This window comes from Pogona vitticeps, chromosome 3, assembly GCF_051106095.1.
Source record: "Pogona vitticeps strain Pit_001003342236 chromosome 3, PviZW2.1, whole genome shotgun sequence".
NCBI lineage: Eukaryota > Metazoa > Chordata > Lepidosauria > Squamata > Agamidae > Pogona > Pogona vitticeps.
This window is the reverse complement of record NC_135785.1, coordinates 259,671,787-259,696,030: the sequence shown is the minus strand read 5'-3', so window position 1 is coordinate 259,696,030 and position 24,244 is coordinate 259,671,787. Positions and strand designations below refer to the sequence as shown.

The 24,244-nt window shown below is 45.1% G+C and overlaps 1 protein-coding gene across 13 annotated transcripts in view; it reads right to left on the bottom strand.

Moving 5' to 3' along the window:
- Positions 1 to 24,244, bottom strand: part of TENM4 (teneurin transmembrane protein 4) — a 427,285-nt gene that overhangs the window by 10,418 nt on the left and 392,623 nt on the right. For all 13 annotated transcript variants that reach the window (XM_078390190.1, XM_078390188.1, XM_078390192.1 and 10 more), the window contains 6 exons: positions 22,935 to 23,812; positions 18,096 to 18,268; positions 12,390 to 12,625; positions 9,000 to 9,296; positions 3,328 to 4,942; positions 51 to 193 (listed from right to left, as the gene is read on the bottom strand). In XM_078390190.1, coding sequence (XP_078246316.1) covers positions 51 to 193; positions 3,328 to 4,942; positions 9,000 to 9,296; positions 12,390 to 12,625; positions 18,096 to 18,268; positions 22,935 to 23,812 — 3,342 coding nt within the window. The remainder of the gene's footprint in view (positions 1 to 50; positions 194 to 3,327; positions 4,943 to 8,999; positions 9,297 to 12,389; positions 12,626 to 18,095; positions 18,269 to 22,934; positions 23,813 to 24,244) is intronic.

Below are 24,244 nucleotides of genomic sequence, written 5' to 3'. Positions count from 1 at the left end.
CCTTCTAGGACTCGGAGGAGGGCCAATGCACCAAAGTTTGGGTGAGTTACCTTGCTGTTGTCCCATTCTTGGGTTTTTAGTTGGGTGTGGACGAGTTCATAGGAGGGCTCCATGGCTTCCACGTCCGGCTTCGGATATCCAGGGATAACATTGTGCAGTTGAAATCCAAACGTAAGCAACCAGCTGTTGACATCTGGAAAAGGAGAAATCCACAAAAAAATTAACACAGATAGGCACAACAAAACGTAGTCCCGCATCCTGTTTTTGAGAGCTAAACATCTGGATGGTGATGTTACGATTCCATGCTCCCACCACCACCAAGAAGAGGGCACTGGCTATTTGCATGTGTGCATTCGTACACAGAGGTCCTGTGTCAAGGGTCAGCCTCGTCAGGGATCTGCGGAGGAGCCAAGCCTCTGCAGGGGGGCTACTCTAAAGCAGTGGTCCTCAACCTTGGGCCTCCAGATGTTCCTGGACTACAACTCCCAGAAGCCTTCACCACCACCTCTGCTAGCCAGGATTTCTGGGAGTTGAAGTCCAAGAACATCTGGAGGCCCAAGGTTGGGGACCACTGCTCTAAAGGATCTCCTGAAGCCTTCTCTTCGCCCTTGCAACCTGTTGGTTCCACCATCTCTTGCTCCAGCTCAGATCATGGTGGTTGGGGGTGAGGGAGGAGCATGCCTTCTCTCTGCCTGCTGGAGAAGCAGTATGGAGAAAGAAACAGAGAAGAAGGAGAGACGGCCTCCAAATATTCCGGCATGAAGAAAGAAGATGACCACAGGAAGGCTGTGAAGGTGTCTCGCCCCAAGAACTCTGAAGATGGTACCACGTGCAGCGTCAAGGGTGGCTGTTTCTCCATTATATCTAGAAGGGCCTTGTGGCAATGTCACTGGTCCAGGAGGGACTCCAAAGAGCATCCTTTTCCCACAAAGGTAAATGAAAGCATGTCAAGTGAGTGTGGCACCCCACAAGGAGACCTGAAAGAGCTTGTTCGATCCTGTTAATCAAGAATTGGCTTTGCACCCAGGAAAATGAGGGTCCGGATCCTGATCTGCCATGATTACACTGTGGGGCTTGGAAGAAGTTAGTCTCTATTTATTAAAAAATGGAAGTGTGTGCGCATTTTGCTTTCTTGGCATCTGCCAGCTGGCTAATACATCCCTTCCTGCTGTATTATCTTTGCTGATACTCGGGGCACAGAAGAGCATCCATCACCCCTGGCCTACCACTGCATTTTGGCCACAAAAGTGTGCATGATTGTGTGTGTTTTTTTTCCTTTAAAAGACAAGCCTTTTATTTCATTTTTAAAATGAGGATGGGTACAGGAGCGCTCTTTCAAAACCCAGGGATGTGCAGGGGTGACTCTCCAACCTCTGGAGGCTGCCCATCTCTGCTTTAACCAAATGATCCTGACAGTGTATGCTGTTTTCATTTACTTTTCAGTAGAACTGAGACTCAAGGTGGCAAACGGAATGCAAGCAGACAGAGATTAAAAACAAGCACAGATAAAAATATGCAAAAGGCTGCTGTTATCTGCTGTTTATGAGCCTTGTGGCGCAGCGGTTGAACTGCTGTATTACAGCCCAAACTGTGTTTGTGACCTGGCGGGGTTCAATCCCAAGCAGCTCAAGGTTGACTCAGCCTTCCAAGGTTGGTAAAAGGAGTATCCAAATTGCTGGGGGAGGGGGAGGCAATGTGTTGCCTCCTTAATTAATTTGTAAATTGTCCAGAGGTTGCTTTAAGTGCTATAGGGCGGTACATAGGTAACTGTAAAGGTTCCCCTTGACAATTTGCCCAGTCGTGTCTGACTCTAGGGGGCGGTGCTCATCCCCGTCTCCAAGCCACAGAGCCAGCGTTTTGTCTGTAGACTGGTCACGTGGCCAGCGCGACTAGACACGGAACACCGTGACCTTCCCACCGAGGTGGTACCTATTTATCTACTGTACTCCCATTTTTACATGCTTTCGAACGGCTAGGTTGGCAGGAGCTGGGACAAAGTAACAGGAACTCCCTCCGTCGCGTGGATTCGATCTTACGACAGCTGGTCTTCTGACCTTGCAGCACAGAGGCTTCTGCGGTTTAACCCGCAGCGCCACCACATCCCATGAGGCGGGATATAAGCACACTTTATTTAGAAATAGGTTATACTTGCATACTACCATTGTGTCTTCCCATGTTTCCAATGCCTGCTCCTCCTTTTTTTGCTGTTACTCCCTGTTCTGTTCATGGCAGGTTCTCAGTCATCCCTCCCCCCCCAAAAAAAATCTGGCAGGCAACTCCTTTTCTTCAAGACCTGCCAGTCCTCGCTTCCGTCCCTCTTGTCTCCGTCCATGTGCTGCCTTGCCTTTCTTCGCTCCAAGACGCGCCGACTTCCACCCCCCCAAATTACTTGCTCCGGTCCAATTCCCCTGCTCTCCAACCTGTTTGGTCAACATTTGCAATCTCTCTGGTCTGGCCTGTCTTTAAGGCATGCGATGCTTGTTTTTCCCCAGCCCTTAAATAACAATTCTCATGGATGAATTAACGCTTAATCGCATTGTTATTTTTAAAAGGCTTGATCAAAAGGTCATGATTAGAAAGGATTCAACTGCTGCTCTCCTGGAGCAAGAAGCCTTAATGCGGTTTATTTAGATGCAATTTAGAAGCTGGGCTGCCAGCTGATGCACGCAATGATACCTCCGCGGCGACTGATAGGAAATTAGAAGGACATTAATCACGCTTTAATCTGCTGAAAGGCATGAAGGAAAGTGGGACAGAAAAGATAACCTTTCGTGAGCAGTGTTGCTTATTCCTTACCTTGCAGGGCTGAGACAGTGAAGAAAGCCACAGGACTAAGTGGCAGATACTGGGCACATGGGTAGAAGAGCTTCCTTAACAGGCAACAGCCATGTAGGGCAAAGCAGCTTGCTTTTAAAATTAAATATAGGGAGGTTAACACAGACTTAATTTGCAAGTCTGATTGCTCAGGGCATGGAGCTCTGAAAGAACTGCGTGTCTGTAGGGAAAGCACTGTTAATAGCAGAAAAGATGTCTTTCTCATAGGGTGTCATTTTGTTCTTAGGACATAAGAAGCTGCCTTATACTGTGTCGGACTATCTGTCCATTGGACAGCGCTATGTCTTCTCTGATTGGGAATGACTCTTGAACCAGACTGCCACGGGAGAAACCCAGAGCCTCCCCAGTCTACAAGACTGTCACTAGTGAGCTATGGTATTCAGTCCTTGGAGAAATGCCAAAGCTCAGGGACCCAGCAGACATTTCATATTCAAAATCACCCAGGTTTCCATCTGTGCCACTTGGACAACAGGCTTAAAAAACAAACGTTACCTGTCATGTAGCACTTTATATCCTGAGAGTTACTAATAGGGTTGTTGTTCTTGAACATATAAAGATTGAAAGGCATGATGTTGCTGCTGCTTAGGCGCTTCCAAATGCCGTGGTCTGGGCTGGTCCACCGGCCGGCAAGCACGTCGTAGTCCCTCTTCCCCATATGTATGAGCTTCGTCAGGGGGTCGTAGAGGCCTCCATGGTAACCGATAATGATCTGGAAGTTTGGGTTGGTGTCCATATAGATTTCGCCGTAGGCTGTATATAGAATCTGCTTGATCATCAAGCCCGTTCCACTGAAGACAGCCAACGGGGTCCCGATGTTGTCGCACGCGATGTAAAATTCATCCCCGCTGCTTAGCTCCATGGCAAAGAGATGGCCCTGGAGGTCGTAATAGAGGGAGGTGATTTCAGAACTCGAGTGATTGTACAAGTGCGTGACTTTGGTGGGGTTGGCGAGATCGGCGTAAAAGAACTGCAGATGATGACCGTGGGCGGTTTTGCTGGAAACCCTCCTTCCGAGCCCGTCGTAACGGTATTTAACGCTCCAGCCGCTGGCTTTGTTGTACGCCTTGATGAGCAGGCCCGCAGAATTGTACTCAAAAATGTCATTCCCTCTTTGTCTTAAGAAACCGTCTTCATCCATCTTATACTGCACATCCCCCAGTCTTGTAATCCGGTCCCTGAGATCGTACCTCAGTGGTGTGAGGCGAGCGCTGTTCCCGGGACTCAGCAAATGGAGATTCCCATTTAGGTCGTAACTGTACCGCCAAAGCGGCTTCTCGTTAATAGAGACAGTCTGCAGCTGGCCGTCAGCATCGTACTCGTATGAGTACCTCGTGGTGTTGGCGTACGGGCCAACCTTCAACTCCTTTTTCACTACTCTGCCCATGTTGTCATACTGCACTGTCATCCAGTACATCAGGGACCTAAATATCTCATACTGTACTTCTTTCATCCTGCCGTAGGCATCAAAATGCTTGGTGTGGGTCATGACAGCTGTGGTGATGATCTGATTGATGTCGTAATAGATCACTCCAAACTTGCCAAACTGTTCGGTTTTGCCCGACACGTCATCATACCGGTAGAGGTCAATGGGTAAGGGGGTCTCGTTGATCACGGCTTGCATGCTGGTCACCCGGAAGCTATTGTCATAATTATAGTCAAAGCGGGCGTTCACCATGCCTTCCTCTGTGAAACGGAAGATCTGCCGATCGATGAGAGGCCCAATCTGCCGATACCTGATCGTGCAGGTGAACCCCTCGTTTTGCAGGTTTATGGTCTTCAGCATGCCTGCGGTTTCGTCATAGGTGAAGCTGATTTTGGTGGTGTCATAGAGCATTTCCGACAGCTTGGAGAGCTTGCCGTACTTGTAGATGACATGCCTCCCTGTCCCCAGATGACAGGTGTGAAGGAGTTGCCCTTCCTCGTTGAAATCCTCAACAACGGATGCATTGCCCTCTGGGGGCCTGTAGATGTTCCTGTAATAGCCAATGGAACGGATGGTTTCCAAAGTTTGCCGAGCTACGTTGGGCATGGTCACAGACGATAAGCGATCATTCTTATCAAATTCGAAAATGTACTGCCTCTGGCTGTGAAGAAGCAATACCATGGACTGCAACCAAGAGAGAGAAAGAATTATAGTCATTAGAAATGTAAACCTCAAGCAAGAACAATCTAAAAGACATTTTTTATTATTCTAATCGTTACTTAGAATAATTAGTACCGTATTTTTCTGTGCATAAAACGACATTTTTTCCTAAAATAATTAAAGGACAATTTGTGGGTCGTTTTATACTCGGAAGTAAGGGGGGAAGGGATCAAAGCGTTTTGATCCCCGCTTTCCCCCTCCACGTTTTGCAAAGAAAATGCAAAATGTTTGCAACTAAAATGTAGGTGGAAAGCAGAAATTGCTTTCCCCCTCCATTTTCTTTGCAAAACGTGGAGGGGGGAAGCTGCTTCTTGCAATTAAAATCTAGGGGAAAAGCAGGAATTGCTTTCCCCCTCCGCTTTCTTGCAAAGAAAGAAATTTTGGGTTAAAAAGTGGGGGGCCTTATGCATGGTGGCATCTTAAACACGGAAAAATACGGTAATCTTGGTGGTGGGGAGAGGTAGAAGAACTATGCTCCAGTTACCTCAACACTGAAAATACTGTAGCTTCCTGTTCTTTTCTTATTGCTACCCCCCTCCTTTACCTACAATAGTTTTTCAGTGGAGGAATACATCCAATATTTTTCTAGGTTCATATTCATAAAAAATAAGTCCACTGCTGAAAAATGAATTATCTAAAGTGCTTTGGGATAAGACAAGTGCTCCAATCAAAATTAGGAATGGGTGAATTTATGGGAACAGAAGGTACACCTGTCTTTTCCCAGCGTGGAGCAATGGAGCGGGGGATCACTATTAATTAGACCTAGACTTTTATATTTCTTGGACGTTTGTCCCCAGAGTTCAGCAGGAGTTCCCCTAGACAGAATTTTGTGGGCCTAAGCCAAGAACTCAAAGTCCTCACAGGAGTTTTCAATTATGCACAGGTGGGAACGAAGGCTCTGCCAACCTTTCTTTTTCCTGTGAAGAAGAGAGAGGAAATGCGTGGGAGTGGCTAAACTTCATAGGAGCTGCAACAGTTTAGGGGACGGGTGATCCCTCTTCCCCTTAAATTTCTGAATAGGATTACTCTAAAAATGAATAAACAATAAACCCACCAGCCTTCTAAGCTCTTGTGGTTCCCATAGAGCTTGGCGACTCCCACCTTTTAAATATTTTATTTTATTTTTTTCATATGCCACATTTCTCCCCATAGGGGGACTCAAGGCCGCTCACAACAATTAAAACCAGACAATAACAATAGTTAAAAACTATATTTAACTAGTGTTATTGTCTGGTTTTAATTGTTGTGAATAAAAACCTATATAGTTTAATGCGTTCCAATAAGCATCCAAACTTACCCCTCCAGCGATGTTTTCGTGTCCGGCGGCCATTTTGGAGCCGTCGATCAGCTGATCGGCGGCTCCAAAATGGCCGCCGGATGACCCGAATGGCCCCCTATCAGTGTTTTCGCGCCCTCCCCTTGCTTACGGAGGTCGCGAAAATGCTGCAAAGCGAGTGCGGCGATTGGGGCAGATCCGTATAGCGATCCCCAAAAAGGGATCGCTATACGGATTCTTCGTTAAACGGTGCGCTCGTTAAGCGAGGCACCACTGTATATATACTGTATATATATATATATACAGTGGTGCCTCGCACAACGAGTGCCTCACACAATGATGAATTCACACAACGATGCCTTTTTCTGTTAAATTTGCTGCCTCACACAGCGATGTTTCCTATGGGGGATTTTCACACAACGATCTCCCTTTTCGCTCCTGTAAAAGTGTCTTACAATGTTTGGACGCTGTTTTAAATGATTGCAATGGTTAGTCCACCTCCTGAAACCTATGCAAACTGATTTTGGTATTGTTCTGACACTTCCTTAATTTATGATGATTTTTTGTTTTTTCTCCATAGGAAACCATTGGATGGTCTGTCTAATGGTTTCCAATGGAAAAAACAAAAAATCATCATAAATCATTTAAAACAGCGTCCAAACATTGTAAGACACTTTTACAGGAGCGAAAAAGGACTTCGCAAAGGCATTGAAATGTATTGAGTCGGCTTCAATACATTCCAATATAGGAAACATTGTTTCACTCAACGATGTTTCCTATGGGGATTTTCACTGAACGATGGCAATCCGTTCCAATTGGAACGGATTAACCGGTTTTCAATGCATTCCTATGTGAAATGGTGTTTCACAGAACGATGTTTCACACAACGTTGATTTTTTTGGAACCAATTAACATCGTTGTGTGAGGCACCACTGTATATATAAAAAAATATACACACACACACACACACACACACACACACACACATATACACACACACACACACATGTATATACACACACACACACACACACACACACATATATGTGTGTGTGTGTGTGTGTATGTATATATACAATTAAACATTTATTAGGATTACAAATGATTTCAAAAGCATTTTTAAAGAGTTTAAATGACCAGATAGGCGGGGTATAAAATAAATAAATAAATAAATAAAATAAATCTAATTTTTTTAAAAAAATACAGCATTCCCTAGACACTTATTGCTTAAACACCTGCCTGAAAGGGAGGCTCTTTGCCTGACGATGGAAGGATGAAAGAGAAGGGGCCAACCCTTCTCGTCTTGGGGCATTGCATTCCAAAGCCCAGCAGCAGCAGCCACTGACAAGGTCCACTCTCATGTACTCATCCAGCCAGCTTGAGAAGGTGGTGGAAGGGCAAGAAGGGCCTTGCCGGAAGATCTTAAAAGCCAAGTAGGTTCATACGGGGTGATATAATCCTTTAAATAGTGAGGAAGACATGTCCTCTTTCTTCCTCACCGGAAAATAATGGCTGACGGAACCTTTTTTCTCCACCTATGTCTAATGGGAAACTCTTGTGAGGACTTTGATTTAATGGCTAAAGCCCTGAAAATTTTAGACAGGGGAATTATGGAGGCCGAAGTCCAAAAAACACTAAAGTTTCATGCCTACGACAACATCTGCTATTACTGTACTGGCAATTCCAATCTGTAGTGCCCCTCTTTAGGGTTTTCAAGGTATATTCAGAAGCAGTTTTGGTGTTGTTTAGTTTTTAAGTCGTGTCCGACTCTTCGTGACCCCATGGACCAGAGCACGCCAGGCCCTCCTGTTTTCCACTGCCTCCCAGAGTTTGGTCAAATTCATGTTGGTAGCTTTGATGACACTGTCCAACCATCTTGTCCTCTGTTGTCCCCTTCTCCTCTTGCCCTCACTCTTTCCCAACACCAGGTTCTTTTCCAGGTAGTCTTATAGCAGTTTACTATTCCATTACCATTCTCTTCTCCTGGAGCCACCCTGTGACTATGTAGCATATCGACGACTACACAAGTTGGCTCTTCTCCTGGGAGACACTGAAGGGAATCAAACTCCCCACTTTGGCTCTACAGCCAGATATCCAACTCACTGAGCTATCCAGCCAATAGGGTTGTTCTTACCACCACCCTCCAAACGACTACCAAAAAACTTTTAAGATTGAAAAGCAATTAAGAGGTTTATAGTTTACATCCGCTAGAACTTTAGAAGAGGACAAAACGAAGGAAAGAGTGAAAACATAACGTACCGTATTTTTCCATGTATAATACGCCCCCACTTTTCTAATCCAAAATTAAGAAATCTAAGTGGGGCTTAGCAAGTGTAAGGGGAAAGGGATCAAAGCACTGCAGAATCGCTTTGATCCCTGCTTTCCCCTCCACTTGTTTTTGTTCTCTCCTCAGCTTGCTTCTGTGTATAAGACGGCCCTCAATTTTTAGTCTAAAGATTTTAGACAAAAGTATAGTCTTATAGATGGAAATATACGGTATATTTAACATCTCAGAGAGATGGTTGTTCAGCTTTCTCTTAAATGCCACAAGAACTCTCCAACACAGGGGACACTAAAGAAAAAGCTAGACAACCATCTGTCTAATATACTTTAATGCAGATTCTTTTGCATTGAGCAGGGAGTTGTACTTGATGGCCTTATAGGCCAGATTCCAACTCCATGATTCTATGCTTTTAGGAAGATGCTGAGCACTTGTAAGCTACCCCTGCAGAGATCCTGCCTTACCTTCTCTAGGTATGTGTAGCTCCAAGCTTTGCCATCAGCAAAGATTCTGGATGTAATCCTCCCAGACTGATCATACTCCATCCTTTCTGACATCGTTCCCCTTTGGATTCCAGCGATATGCCCTCCTGCTGAATACGTCACGTTTACTCCATTCAGCCTGCTGCTGGGAGACCAAAGGCTGGGCCGACCAGCCTGATCGTACAGGATCCGCAGTGTGAACTTGCGATGGTCATCATAGATTTTCTCTGTTCTTGTCACACGGTCAAAGTCAAGGGACAGCAAGTTTCTGTTGTGAACCTACAACAGCGATCGGGGAGGGATCAACATTAGAGCTCCTTAGAAAGCTGTTAGAAAGCACACAATGAGGTCAAGGAGGGTTTTTGCAAACTCTGACTCCTATGACATGGCAAAGAAGGAAGGAAATAAAATGAAACAGATCTGAAAACATGCAGCGGAATCCTTGAATAGGGTCATTGAATGGGTTCAACAGCAACCATCACAAATGGTTCCGTTAAGGCAGAAGCAATTTTGTCCATGTGCATCTCAACGAAAACAGACAAGCAATGAATAGAAAGAAAGAGCACAGGCAAAAATACCCCACAATGACTCGCAGCCATTATTAGCAACGTGAACGGTTTCCATAAAATGTCTACTTCTGATTTGCTAGAATCCAGCAGCAGATACTAATCGATCGATTGCACTGGGAGATTTGTGACTCTCCCAAGATGGTTAAAGAAACGAACACACGCTCAATATAGTCACGAGAGGTCTATTTCATTGAGCAAATGGCGCAGGGTCGGAGGGTGTTTACATTTAACCCATTCCTTTTGGATCATTTTCTGATTTTAAGGATCCTTCTGCCAAATTACAGAATGCTCTGGAAGAGGGGAAAATCAAAGTTGTACCCATTATACTTGGACATATATTTTCGCCCATGAAATGGGGGAAGGGAATTTACCATGGGAAAATGGAATGGGTGAAAAGAGTTCCCTTCCCTTCTCTGCATCATTACGGACATCCTCACTATCAAAAGTATCTGTTAAATGGCCTTTCTGTGTTTAGCTGCTATTATAACAACAACAACAACAACAACAACAACAACAACAACAACAATATGGGGAGACCAAGTACTCAACTCTCAGTAACTTATGTAGCTTTGGATGTTTGTTTTGGGGGATGTTATTTATTTATTTATTTTTAACTATTTGTAATCCACATATCTCCTTAAAAAGGAGCCAAGGTGGCTTAATTAAAAGTCAGTATTTAAGCAAAGAACAGTATACAATACTAAAAGGATCAACGGATACAATACCAAAAAACTACAAGCAACACCAAAACAGATTCAAAGCAGTAAGGTACAACAATCCATTTAAAAAACCCCACTCAGCCGCCATTCACTCAGGGAAGGCTTGCCTGAAGAGAAAGGTCTTTGCCTGGCTGCGGAAGGACTGCAAAGATGGGGCCCGCCTGGCCTCCAGTGGGAGGGAGTTCCAGAGTCTAGAGGAGCTGCCACAGAGAAGGCCCTCTCCAGTGTCCCCACCAAATGCACCTGTGAAGGTGGCAGGACCGAGAGGAACGCCTCTCCTGAAGGTCTTAACATTTGAGCAAGCGGGTGAGAGAGCTGCCTCCTAAAAGCTCGACCCTGTATCATGTTCTTAAATTTTCACATAGGAATCTACCCCTTTTGCTCCGTTCCTGCCTTACACATTTTCTTTACTAACCACCCACCGACCTATGGCTCAAGTACAAGATAAAGAAACCTGACGCTGCAGGATGTTTGTGTAAGAATTATAAGGTCTTGGGGCGGAGGAAAACATTTATACCATGAATGCAATGTGAAGTACCTTGAAACAAGAAAGCTTACATTTAAAGAGCAGTAAACTACCACCACTTAGTTAAAAACTAGAGCAAAAACTACAACAACCCGTGAGGTTATTTTTCCGGCGAAACCACGGCAAGCTTGATTATGCACCATGCAGAATTTTGGATGGAGAAGGTGAGGATGCGCCAGTTAGCCAGACGGAAGCCCCTCAGAGTTGGCAGTGAACCTCCGTCCTGCAGGTGGGTGGGATGCGACAGCCACTCCTGCTTTCTCTTGCCAGGAGAAACTTGACGAAATAATCAAGACAAAACCTCCGCTTGCACATCTCAGGTGAAATAAACAAAATAAATGATTCAGTAATGGACTTGTGCTCTGAAGGGCTTTTATTGCATATCTTCAAAAGTTTGCATTATGTGCGAAGGAGACGGCTTTATCCAAAGCGGTATTAACAGCAAGGGTTTTCGATCGAAAGAGTGTGTAAACCGTTTCTTATGGATTTTTAACCCAACCGAAGAGCGAGACAATTGATCTGCGACAGGCGCAGGACCAATAAAAGGTCGAGAGGTAACAGGGAAGCTCAAAGGGTACTTAAAGGCGCTGGTCGCTCGCAACGTGGCTGAAAGTAAATGCGGCACCAATAAGTGGTTCAAAAGGGCTGGGAGGGTGATGGGAGTGACAGAAGGAAGGAAAAGCATAAACCTTTGAGGGAAAAAATACCTTGCCCACTGTGTCTATAACTGCGGGCCTCCCGTGTTGTCCGGTAGGGTAACCACTTACACATTACCAAAAAAGTAGGATAATGAGCTGTATAAAATGGAAAAGACTGATCTGTATGTGCAGATGCAGAAACATAGACGATTTTTTATATTTCAAAGAATGGTAACTTATCTAGGAGAGGAACACAAAAATTTATGTGTTTGTTGTCTAGGCTCTCAACATACAGTAACTAGGTACCGTATTTTTCCCCTGTGTATAAGACACCCCCATGTATAAGACACCCCCTTTTCTAACACAAAATTAAGAAATCTAAGTGGGGCTTAGCAAGTAGAGGGGAAAGCAGTGATCAATGCCCTGCAGGATCACTTTGATTCCTGCTTTCCCCTCCACTTGTTTTTGTTCTCTCCTCAGTTTACTTCCGTGTATAAGACTATTGTATAAGACGACCCTCAATTTTTAGTCTAAAGGTTTTAGACAAAAGTATAGTCTTATACATAGAAAAATACGGTAACTTCAGTCTCTGATCATTTAGTCATCCCTTTAATTATGCAGGGGATTCATATAAAGTGTATAGAGGGAAGCTCTTTTCACTCTCACACAATGCTTGAACCAGGGGACCTCCACTCCAATAGAGGGTTGGGAGAGTGAGAACAAGCTAAATAAAAGATTTCTTGACTCAGTGTGTGGTTAGTCTGTGGAACCCCTTGCCACAGGATGTGGGGGTGGCATCTGGCCTAGATGCCTTGGAAAGGATATCGGGAAGATTTCTGGAGTTTTCCAAGTGTGCAAAAGAAACAGTGAGAACACACCTTAAGAATATCTGATAAAAGCACAGGGTTTTCCGCACTCACCCTCAGTCTGCGCCCAAAAACCGTGATCTGGCCTCTCGCCTGCTCTTTGCGCTGCCTCCACTCGACCAGGTTGAGCCCGTTGTCGATGGGCAGGGTCACGTTCCTTTTCCCCACTGTCGGGTTCACCGTGCCAGCCAGCAGATGAGGTTCGGTCTGCAGCGCTACTTCCATGCCATTCGCCAGCATGAGCCGGAGAGAACCGTCTGCACCGATGTAATAGCTGTTTCGCACTTGATCTGAAAGAAAGGGGGAAAGGCCGTGATTGAGATGACTGAAGCTCTCTGGGTGAAATTGTTCATCAAAGTCAGGTGTTAGGTGGGTTAGAGTCCGGAAGGAGAGCCTATGGATATCAGGATGAGCAGGGTAATACTGCTTACTGCCTGGCCATTATTAGTTTTAGGGTATGGTAACCCTAAACCCTATGGTAAGCCTCTGTGCTGCAAGGTCAGAAGACCTGCAGTCGTATGATCGAATCCACGCATCGGAATGAGCTCCCGTCACTTGTCCCAGCTCCCGCCAACCTAGCCATGCGAAAACATGCAAAATGCAAAACACGAGTAGATAAATAGGTACCACCACGGTGGGAAGGTAACGGCGTTCCATGTCTAGTCGTGCTGGCCATGTGACCACGGATGATTGTCTTTAGACAAATGCTAGCTCTATGGGTTGGAAATGGAGATGAGCACCGCCGCCTAGAGTCGGACACAACTGGACAAATTGTTAAGGGGAAACTTTACCTTTACCCTTTATGGTAACAGAGACCCCTTATCGGGAGAAAGGCAGCGAATAAATTAAACAAAATAAATAACAGAGAGGGTTTTCAAAGTGCCAGAGTTATCCTTGAGTCCATCATGGCCACCTGGTAGGACTCTCATGCCTTTAATTTGTGTTGCACAAGAGATATAACAAATACCCTCCTTTACACCCAAAGAAGCACAAAAGTAATGTATGGAATAGCTCATTCCCCAATCCCAACTTTTGGCTTGCTTGGGGCAAGGGGCACATGGCCACCACCCCCTTTTTTAATGCGATCCTCTTCCAGATTACAGAAGTCCACTATTGATGTGCCTCATTTAACGACCTCTTTCCCACCGCCACCTCCCGGCCCTGAAGCAGGCAGCAGCCTTGTTGATCAGCTAAATATTGAGATGCTGGACCACCAGACGGTTATCGGAGCCCTTCTTTAAATTCAGTTCTTCAAAAACCTCTAATGGATGAATGTGGGATATCGCACTTCTGGACCTACTATTCAAAAAGCCAAGAAATGGACCGATATGACTGCACAATATTGTGCCCATGTGGCCAGCAGGAAAAAAAAGATGCCAAGCTTTACATAGCAAAAGGCAGCCTGAAGGTTGACAACACCCATGGCAGCACTCAAGATGGTCTACAGCACTGGTTCTTAACCTTTGTTACTCAGATGCTTTTGAACTGCAACTCCCAGAAACCCCAGTCAGCACAGCAGGTGGTGAAAGCTTCTGGGAGTTGCAGTCCAAAACTCCTGAGTAACCCAAGGTTAAGAACCAGTAGTCTACAGGATCCCCTCTTGACACCATGCAAGGGAAAATCCCAGAAGCTGACTCCTTTTCTCATCAGTTAACCACTTCTCACCCAAACACAAAGCAATGGTCAGGGCTCTTTTTCAACATGCAGTTTCCTGTCAATTCTCCTTGCAAGTTCTGTGTACTTACAAACAATAACAACAACAATTATTACAATAATTACTTCTGTCTGACTTTCAGGTCACTATACTGATTTTAAATAAAAGGACTATGGATCTAGAGGCTTCAATATATAAACCTGTTCACCAGTTTTGCTGGGAAAAGTAGGAGGCGATAGGAAAAGAGCCCTAATATGAGATGCATTAACTCAGTAAAGGTAGCCGCTTTCCTAAGTTTGCAACACTTGAGCCAGAAAAAGATCTGTAACAATAACTACCACTACTTTGGCTGATTATCTTGGAATTTGGTTAAGAATTGTGTGGATTTTTTTTCCCCACAGGTGGTCTATAAAATTAGTTCAGATTGTATTTTAACACAATTAAATGGCCCAATTCACATGTCTCAGACAAGGTTAATCTTTTAGATTTACGCTTTTCCAAATTTTTGTGATGCAGTCTCTAAGCCACTGGTTCTTAGCCTTGGGTTACTCAGGAGTTTTGGACTGCAACTCCCAGAAGCCTTCACCACCAACTGTGCTGGCTGGGGTTTCTGGGAGTTGCAGTTCATAAACATCCGAGTAACAAAGGTTAAGAACCACTGCCCTAAGCGAAAAAGCACACAAACATACGCATATCTGTGAAACTGCTTGCCCCTCGAGACATAGATGAGGAAAGACGGTGTACAAAAATCTGTGAATACATGCAAAAAAAGTGTATGCGTTTTTACAAAGCTTTTTAAAAAACTGTCAATGGAATGAAACAAACTTACTGGAAAAAAGAGGACCTGAAATTAACAGATTCATCCGCTCTTACCACAAGTGACATTTGCGTAGTCTTCCATGGGTAAAGTAGTCAAACAAACGAACGAACGAATGAACGAATGAAAAAATGACTAACCAGAGGTCCCAACAAAACACTAGGATTAATGAAAGAACATGTCATGTACTGCAACCGTGGCCTTCTGGGATGTCAAGTATTGGACCATGGTGTGTGTAAAGTTGCATCTCCTGTATCCCGCCTAGGGTTTCTTTTGCTATGATACCAGCAGCAACAGAAGTGGAAAATGGCGTTCTGAGAAAGAGGAAACCAGCTGAACTCTACGCAGAAAACAGCTGCAGTGGCCAAGACCTGGCCAGACGAAGGCTCTCCTTCTTAATTAGGTGTGAGTGTGAGCGCGTCAACTTAGGAAAGCGTCCGAAGGCGCCAGGATATGGGGGTCTCATGGTGCTGGGATTACCATGATGATGTCTGTTTCCTGCTGCATAATCCGGTGCGTGCTGCTCAGCCCTCCTCACCCCTTGCCAAGAGTTGTACGAGAAGAAGCCGGTTCATTATTGGAATGCATTTGTATTAATGGCCTGGCTTATCTCCGAGACCCTGGGGAAGGTTGGGAAATATTTTCAATTTTGCCTTAACTGCTCCCTTTACCCCAAAAGGAATGGATATCTGGCCTCAAGGTGGGTTCGGGGTGCAAGGAAGGAAAAGGCGGAGGGAGAGGAGATGGTTTTTCTTCCCCACATGGGGGCTGACTTACCCCTGGAAGTTGCACATATTTTAGTTTCCCCTTTTCATTTTGGGGAGTTGGTCACCCTGGCCTAACGGAGCAGGAGCACTTGGGGTTGGGGTGCTGGGAAGGAGCGGGTAGACCCAAAGGAGAAAGAACAGAGCGAGCCGTCCCCTCAGCTAGAGACGACTGAGCGGGAGAGAGATGTAGAAGTAGGGAAGACAACGAATAGTGAGGAGTTGAATGTGGAAGAAGGGAAAAGAAGGGACTCAAAGGGGAAAGAGGAGAAGATTGAAATCTGTCTAGTGGAAGAGAGAGAGGGAAAAGGGGAGAAGGAATTAGTTTTGCCCGGGTGGGAAGAGGATACAGGGCAACAAAATGGGAGGAGACAGTTCAGTGTACCAAGGAGAGGGAGAAAGAAAGAGAGGAAAAAGAGAGAGAAAAAAGAGAGTACGAGTATGATAGAATGTGTGGGTTGTTGGAGGACTTCCCTAATTTGAAGGTAGGAGGGTTACAATCTGACTCTCACAAGTCTAAAGAAAAGGGGACATTAGCAGAAGCTCTAGAATGAATGATTGTGGTCTTTCCATGGGGACAAGGTCCCTCGAGGAAGGTGATTCGGCCAGACCCTTCCTTCAACCATCCACCGCTGGGAGGAGATTGGGCCAGACACCCTTGTTGTGGGACAATATGCGCGGTCCGGAGTGCTACGTGGAGGAAGCCCACCAATCCGGAATGTTTTGGACCAACCCCTCCATGAATCTTGTCAATTTCCAATTCGGACGGTTAAGATCTGGTAACTGTCCAAATTGTGAAGAACTTGTCTTCTTCACAATTTGGACAGTTACCAGATCTTAGTGGTTTTGAACCGATAGAAGTTGTCATAGACTCACCAAATGTTAAATTAAATAAGCCTGTTAACATTTCAAAAGAGACTCAGTCGTCTTTTCCCGCCAAAAAGGAGGAACTGCTTCAGATCTTTAATGAACAGGTGCTCACCCAGCTGGAAGTGGGGAACATCACGGCACCATCCAGAGCGAACCTTCCAACTGGCTGTCAAGTCCGACTTAAGTCACACGGGGGGACTTGACTCAGACTCGACTTGGGTATTTTTGGGGAAGACTTGGACTCGATGCATGACTTGGGCTGATTTTTCCAAGTCGCGTTTTCAAGTCCCCATTAGGGATGGGCCTCCTTAGCTGCTCCTGCTCGTTGCCGCAATACTCAGGGGGCAGCGGCAGGCCCGGCTTCCCTTCCAACCGCCAGCTGCTGCTTCTGCCCATGTGCCTGCCACCCAACCGACAGGTTGGCGCATGTGCAGAGGCAGGGGCCAGGTCTGGGAAGGGAAGCCAGCCTGCTGCCTCTGCGCATGAGCATGTGCTCCCCCGGCTTCCCTTCCAGGTTTGCTATCTCTGCACATGCACACACACACACCCAGGAGGGGACAAGGCAAACAACTTAAGGCTTAGGACTTAGAACTTGGACCCAAGGTCTTGCACACTTACCAGGCACTTATTACGGAGAAGATGACTGAGCCACTCTGAATAGTGCCATTTTTTTTGCCAGATAGCATGCTCAGTTCCCGTCTGTGCTCAGTTCCCATAACCCCTGGCAGCAAAAGCTTGTTGGAAGGTTGTTTTCTCACTACATTGGGTGTATCTTACCTCCGAGGAAACCCTCTGACATTGACTCCCTCTGCCTTCCAACCTATTTTCAGGAGGTTTTTGAACCAGTTAAATCAACTAATGCTTTATGAACTAGCTATGAGCTTCCTTAATTCCAATGGCAGATGGTAAGAGGGGGACGATGGGAACTGTTCTTCAAAAAACTCTGAAGGGCCACATTTTCGCTTCCTCCAGGTCTTCTGCTTTCCTTGGACAACCTTTTGTATTTCTGAATCTTCATTTACTGATTATATTTAGCAATCCCACAAATAACATTTTTGATTAGTGAGCAAATATGATTGATTTGTGTCTGTCAGGGAGCTAGTAAAGTCTAGTAGAGTCCTGAGTCAAGTTCCCCGCTTGGCCATCAAACTCACTGGCCAAAATCCTGTTGGTTAGTACAGTAAATCACATTTGAGTAGGCCCACTGAATCAATGGGGACAGAGTGAATCAACTCCTGCATAGGTTTGGTTGAACGAGAAGCTCCATTTGAATCAACAGCACTTATTGAGGAGTTGACTCACCAAATCCCCATTGGTTCAATGGGCCTACTCTAGTGCATCTTAATACTGCACTAAGCAACAGGATTTCGACTAATGTGCGAATGCTGCCAGTTGCACCCTTTGTCCTCACCCTACTTGCATAGAGTCGTTGTGAGAATAAACTGGGGAATGGGGGAGAGCCACGTATGCTGCCTTGAGCTCCTTAAAAGAATGGCTGAACATAAACATAACAAATAATTATAAATAATAATATGATGGCCAATACTCAAGGGAGACTCAGACTTCACCTAAGTTTTATTAATGTCTCCCAACTGACTTTTTAAGAGAAAAGGCTGGTGGGAGTCAGACCAAAGCCCTGTGAGCGGACGTCTCACCTTGCAGGAGGGTATAGAAGGCGCCAGAGGCGGACAGGTTTGTCGTTATGGTGACATCGTCCTTGCTGGAGGTTTCGACCTGGACATGCACCGAGCTATCCGTGTCGCTCCGGAAGCTGCTGACTTGACCAGTAGGGAAGGTGATGTTCGTGAGACGGCCAAAGCTGTCGTATCTGAAAAAGGAAGGAGGTGTGTGAAAAGCAAACCGAGGAGAGGAGGAGAAGGAAGAGGGATGGACTGGATGCAACCTCCATGTCTCAGTTGGTGCTTTGTTTTTTTAACAGTGCATTTGGGACCCCCCGCTTGCTCTTCTCTGAAAGGTAATTCACAGAAACCAGGATGATCTCAAATCACATGTGTCTTCTTATATAAACTAGCCGGTTTTGAACCCACGAATCGGCGGAGTTGCGGTAACAGGTTTGCCAAAGGGACCAATCCGCTGGAAGGCAATGCGTCAGAAATGTTGCAAGAATGACAGGCTGCACTTGGTACAAAAGTGAAATTGGTTTCACATAAGCAAGGCTTGAACAAATACCTTCTGAGACTGCAGTGCACAACCACAGGAATGAAACAAATTATAGAATTTAGCAGAATAAGAACCTCCCCATGGCTTTCCCCCCCAACACATGTTTTTAGGTCTTGAGACTTAAAAATATTACTGGAAGTTTGTCTCAGAGTTCACAAATTTCATTGCTTATGCTAACTAAAGTCCTGGAAAGCTAGTCAATGCATTTTGCTGTGTTTGGATACCACAAACAACTAGTTTATTGTCATGGAAATGAGTTTCGCCCGTCCCTCGGTTCCTGTATTCCCCTGACCCTACGTGCCAGAAATCACCATTAAAAGGAAGTTGGGAAGCTTTCTAATCTTTTAATTAATGAAGTTTAGAGCTGAACCTTAAACTGTGGTTAGCTTTAACTACAGTTTGTTGAAACAAGCCTGCTTAAGAACAAGGGTGTGAAGCTAGATGGATTCAAACGAGCCTCAGTAAAAATGATCAACAATTTGTCAGGTTTCAGATATTATGACAATGGCAATTAATATAGAAGAGGAGCACAGCTTCCAGATAATGTGTTGAAACTGCTGTCACTGTTTTCATTACTATGATTAACAAGGGCAGCAGTATTACTTTTTAGCAGAAGGGTTGTTATTAGTATTTTTGTAGTTCAGTGAGCGACACTAGTGGTACATTATCATTATCATGAACATTAACCTTTAATCATGTAAAAGGGCCCTTGTTACATTATTTATTGTGTTAACATTACAGCTTCTTCAGCAACAGTCTGGCTGAGTCAATGTCAGCAGCAGTTTAAGAGACCAGAAGCTTTATAAAAATAAAATCCCATCCATGACTACAGTGGTGCCTCGCTAGACAGTTACCCCGCATGACAGTTTTTTCGCTAGACATTGACTTTTTGCGATCGCTATAGCGATTCACAAAACAGTGATTCCTATGGGGGAATTTCGCTGGACAATGTTTGGTCCCTGCTTCGCAAATCAATTTTCGCTAGATGATGATTTTGACAGCTCCCTCCGTGCTTGCAAAACGGGTGTTTTCGGGACCTAAGCTTTGCAAGACAGCGATTTAAACAGCTGATTGCCGGTTTGCAAAGCGGCTTTCCTATGGCCGATCTTCGCTAGACTACAACGATTCTTCCCCATTGGAACGCATTAAACAGGTTTCAATGCATTCCAATGGGGAAATGCTTTTCGCTAGACAACGATTTCGCTAAACAGCGATTTCAGTGGAACAGATTATCATCGTCTAGCGATACAACACTGTATAATGCACGGGAGGGCCGTGGAATTTTGTGTAAATTATTCTAATTCATGGAAATACTGCGCCCCTGCCTAATGCACGACAGTCATGGGATATAATTTTATTTTTATATTCAGCTGCTGGAATCTGGTAGAGCAGACTTTTCTCCTTCCATCTCAGGTGACAGGTTTTAGGTCTCCTGAAAGGGGTCAAAATTGTTATTTTTTTTCACTTGCTGTCATTCGTTTTTTAACTTGACTGTTAAGAGAGCTGGACAGGCGCTTTGTGAACTGTGCGCCTGGTCAGGAGCCCACTGCCACGTGCCCTGGCACCTCGTCAATTAGTTGCTAATTGAAAACTGTGGAAAACTGGGAAAACATGAAAAACCGCGCAGGCTCACCAGCACCAAGGGGATCCTGGCCATTGGCTTCAAAAGTGGCGCTGGAGTTTTGTTCTAGTTAAAGACTAAACCCTAACAGGACATCTCGTCTGAAATTGGGTAAAACAGACAATAAGGAAGTCTCAGTGCACCTCTACCTCCATGACAGCACTCAACCACCAAATCATTCAGCAGGGGAAGGATGGCGAGTTCAATACCGCTCAGGACACTGCCGGTGTATCCTTGTATTTTTAGGGAGACAAAACCTCCCGAAAGTCCCTTCATTTCACCATTAATCTAGCTAGGCCTTGTTTCCACGGCTGAAGGGTTTAACTGGCAGGCTGGTCTCCATCACGTCCTGTAATATTCCCCTGTTCTTTTAATGCTCTGAGTTGCGCCGGAATTAAGGACAAAATTCTGCAGTGCAAGAAAGCTCTGAGCGACCCCGGCCAAGTGATTCATCACCTGCTAATATCCCCCGCTGCTGCTTGATCAAGCTACCCTGTACTTTTACAATCACAGTGGCAATTATGAGGCTGACAAAAGAAACCAGGGCCATCCATTCCCCCAAACGGAAACGTATTTAGCCAAGGTTCACTGCACAGAATTAAAGCAGTATTTGGTAGTTAGCAGACCTAATTGTTTGCTTGTGAACATTTGACACCATCGTTTGTCATGTGGCTGGTATAGGAACGAGGCGACGGTTCCTGAAATGCCCATTCAGAAGGACCAATCCTTCTATTCCCCAAGACCTCTACATTCAGCAACCTTTGAATGCCAGATACGTAATCACTGGGAAAATGATTATTTATGGTCTTGCAGTGATTACGGAATACTGTTATATTTCGTGGCTAATGAACAGAGTTACTTATTTATGCTTTTGAATCATAAAAGTTGGAATCAGGACTTGGAACCCAAATTTTTTTTTCAGACTACAACTCCCAGAAGTCCACACCTAAAATGGGCACTGGGAGTTCTCACCCAAAATGGCCATTTTGTGTACTCTCGTTGACACAAAGAGAAGACAGCCGTTTAAGATCCAGCACCTTGCCTACAGAAACTTATAATACTGCACTCATTGAAAAAAGGGTCATGCTTTCAAAAGCCAAATATTCTTGGTGGAATGTATTTGTGAAGGCTTTCACGGCCGGGATCCAATGCTTGTTGTGGGTTTTTCAGGCTCTTTGAAGATGCCGGCCTCAGAGACTGGCGAAACGTTAGGAAGAACAACCTTCAGAACACGGCCAAAGAGACCGAAAAACCCACAACAACCATTCTTGGTGAAGTTTGGACCAGCAAAATATAGGTCTTCCTTTTGCTATTCCAAATGTCCTTGGTGGGAAAGACTCCCCATGGAACATCTGTTAGGCCTCAGATGGTGTTGCATACGTGATTTTAACAAGCGTACATCAGGGAGAATTCTACACACTGAAGCATGCTCTAGGCAACAAAATTAATTCCATAATTATTTTATGAAGTCCACCATCACAAGATTAGGTGGTGTCATTGAAGGAAATCAGAGCATAGCTGGAAAGTTAGTTTTAAGAAAAATGAATATATGGACATGCTGAAGCCTTCCATAGTGGAGCAATGACAGGATAATGCTCCGGGAGGCTGATAATTTTTGCAGTTGAATCCCACAGATCCTTTCAGAAAGTACTGCAGTTTCTTATTTATTTATTTATCAAATTTATACCCTCGCCCATCTAGATCAAAGTCTACTCTGGGCGGCTAACAATAATACATAAAGTAAAAACAATATAATAAAATAAATAAAACACACAACAGTAGTAATATTGTTCAAGATGGGAAAAATATTCAAGTGATGACAGGATGGAAAGCCTGCCTAAAGAGCCAGGTCTTAAGTTTGCTCTTAAAAACACCCAGCGAGGAAGCCGGACAGATCTCTGGGGGCAGACTGTTCCAAAGGCGAGGGGCCACTGCTGAGAAGGCCCTTTTTTGTGTTTTTTCTTTTCGGGCCTCCCTCGGCATTTGGCACCTCAGCTGCCGTTCCTGGCTAGAACAAGTGGTTCGGGTAGATCTAGGTGGGAGGAGGTGTTCCGCTAGATACAGTGGGGTCTTGACTTAAGAACGGCTCGAGTTAAGAACATTTTGACTTAAGAACCGCTCTCATAGGAAAATATTGACTTAAGTACTTAGATTTGAGTTAAGAACTAAAAAAAAAAACCACGTGGGAGGCAGGGAAAGTGCAAAATTTGAACTTTCAGTTAACTGTTGGCCATTGAAAAGGGTGCCTGTCTGCTTCCTCACTCCTCCCAGCGTTTAGAGAGTGGATTGGGAGACAGTCTTCGGACTGCCTGGACTGTCTTTTCCCTGCCTTCCCTGAACCTTTCTTGACCTAAGAAAAAAAGAAACAAAATATCCCCCTCTAGTGGTCGAAGGCAGAATAGCAGCTTCCTATTAGTTTCTATGGACGGAAAAGAGCAGATACGGATCAAATGGTTCTCAATGCATTCCTATGGGAAATGCAGATTTGACTTGAGAACTTTTTGACTTGAGAACTGCCTTCCAATACAGATTAAGTTCTCAAGTCAAGACCCCACTGTATTGAGGTCCTAACCCGTTTAGGGCTTTATATGTCATCACTAACACTTTGAAATCAATGCGGAAACGAACGGGCAGCCGGTTTCTTGTAGGCAAAGATTTTAAGACCCTTCAATATGGCCCCCACAATACTCACTCATAAAATGTTGTCCATCCGTTTTCGTTGCTCTTGGTAGCAAGGAGGCCGGAATTACCGTGGTACGTCATCATGGCCACCTCGTGTCCTTGGGCTGTCACACTCTTGAGGGCGCTGTTGGTGCCAATAGTTAGCCAGTAGACTTGGCCATCGGGGACCACCAGCCAGAGCGGCATCCCTGTGGAATCCCTCCGGATGTTGACCAAGTTTCCGTTGTTGTCGGTAATCAAGGTTATGTCGCCATCTCCTGTGTAGGTGAAGTTGTAAAGGTAATCTCCGGTGGTAAGGCTTTGGGTGAAGAGGTGTTTGCCGCTGGTGTCGAACAAATAGAGTTCCTGATCGATGGGTGAAGACAACTCATACAAGTTCTGCGTATTGAGGAATGGCTTGTTTTTCCGGATGAAGCGGATCCGGATATTCCCAAGATCAGCCACATACAACTCGCCATCTGCACACACGGCCAGGGATGAAGGAGCGTTGAGCTTGGCATCCTTCGCATAGCCATCATCTCCAGAAAAACAGTCACAGTTGGCATCGTTTTTGCAATCGCAGCCACTCGGAGCGCCGGCCACCAGCGAGATCTCCCCATTGGTGGTGACCTGTCGGATGCGGTTGATCTTCTTCTCATCGGTTTCTGCAATGTACAGAACGCCGCTGTGAGAGACAGCCAGGGCTGTGGCCGATTCCAAGGTAGCATGAATGGCCACCTTACTGAGAAGGAAGTGGTCAATCCCTGGGACTTGGCAATGCATTGGCCTTCCGGCCACAATGCGGACTTGGTGATTTTCGGAGATCTGCAACACAACGTTATTGTCAAGGACGTAGAGAGAATTGTCCATTGGGCTAACGGCGAGGTCTGTAGGCCATTCTAGACGCACCTAATAAAACGGAAGGAAGAAGAAAAGATTAAGTTGGACTGATTATCAGCACTAATATACACTGTTAACACATACTTGGGAGAAATGGTGCCTTAGAGTTCTCCAAGCAGCTGTCTCCTAGCACTAGCCATCAAAAATCATTGGGCTGAATCCAATTGTTACTCCCAATTAGAGCAGACTGATCGAAGGAGGGACTTCGTTAAGTCAACCCTTATATAATTCCAGTTTATTTACAATGGTGCCTCGCTTAACGGGCACCCTGTTTAGCGACGAAATCGCTTAGCAATGACTTTTTCGGAGCGTTTTTGCGCTTCCTTTAGCGATGGTCCCTATGGGCGGTTTTCGCTTAGCGATGGTTGGGACCATGCTTCGCATAGCGATTAAATTTTGGGTCCCCTGTTTAAATGATGGTTTAAACAGCCTCATGTTTGC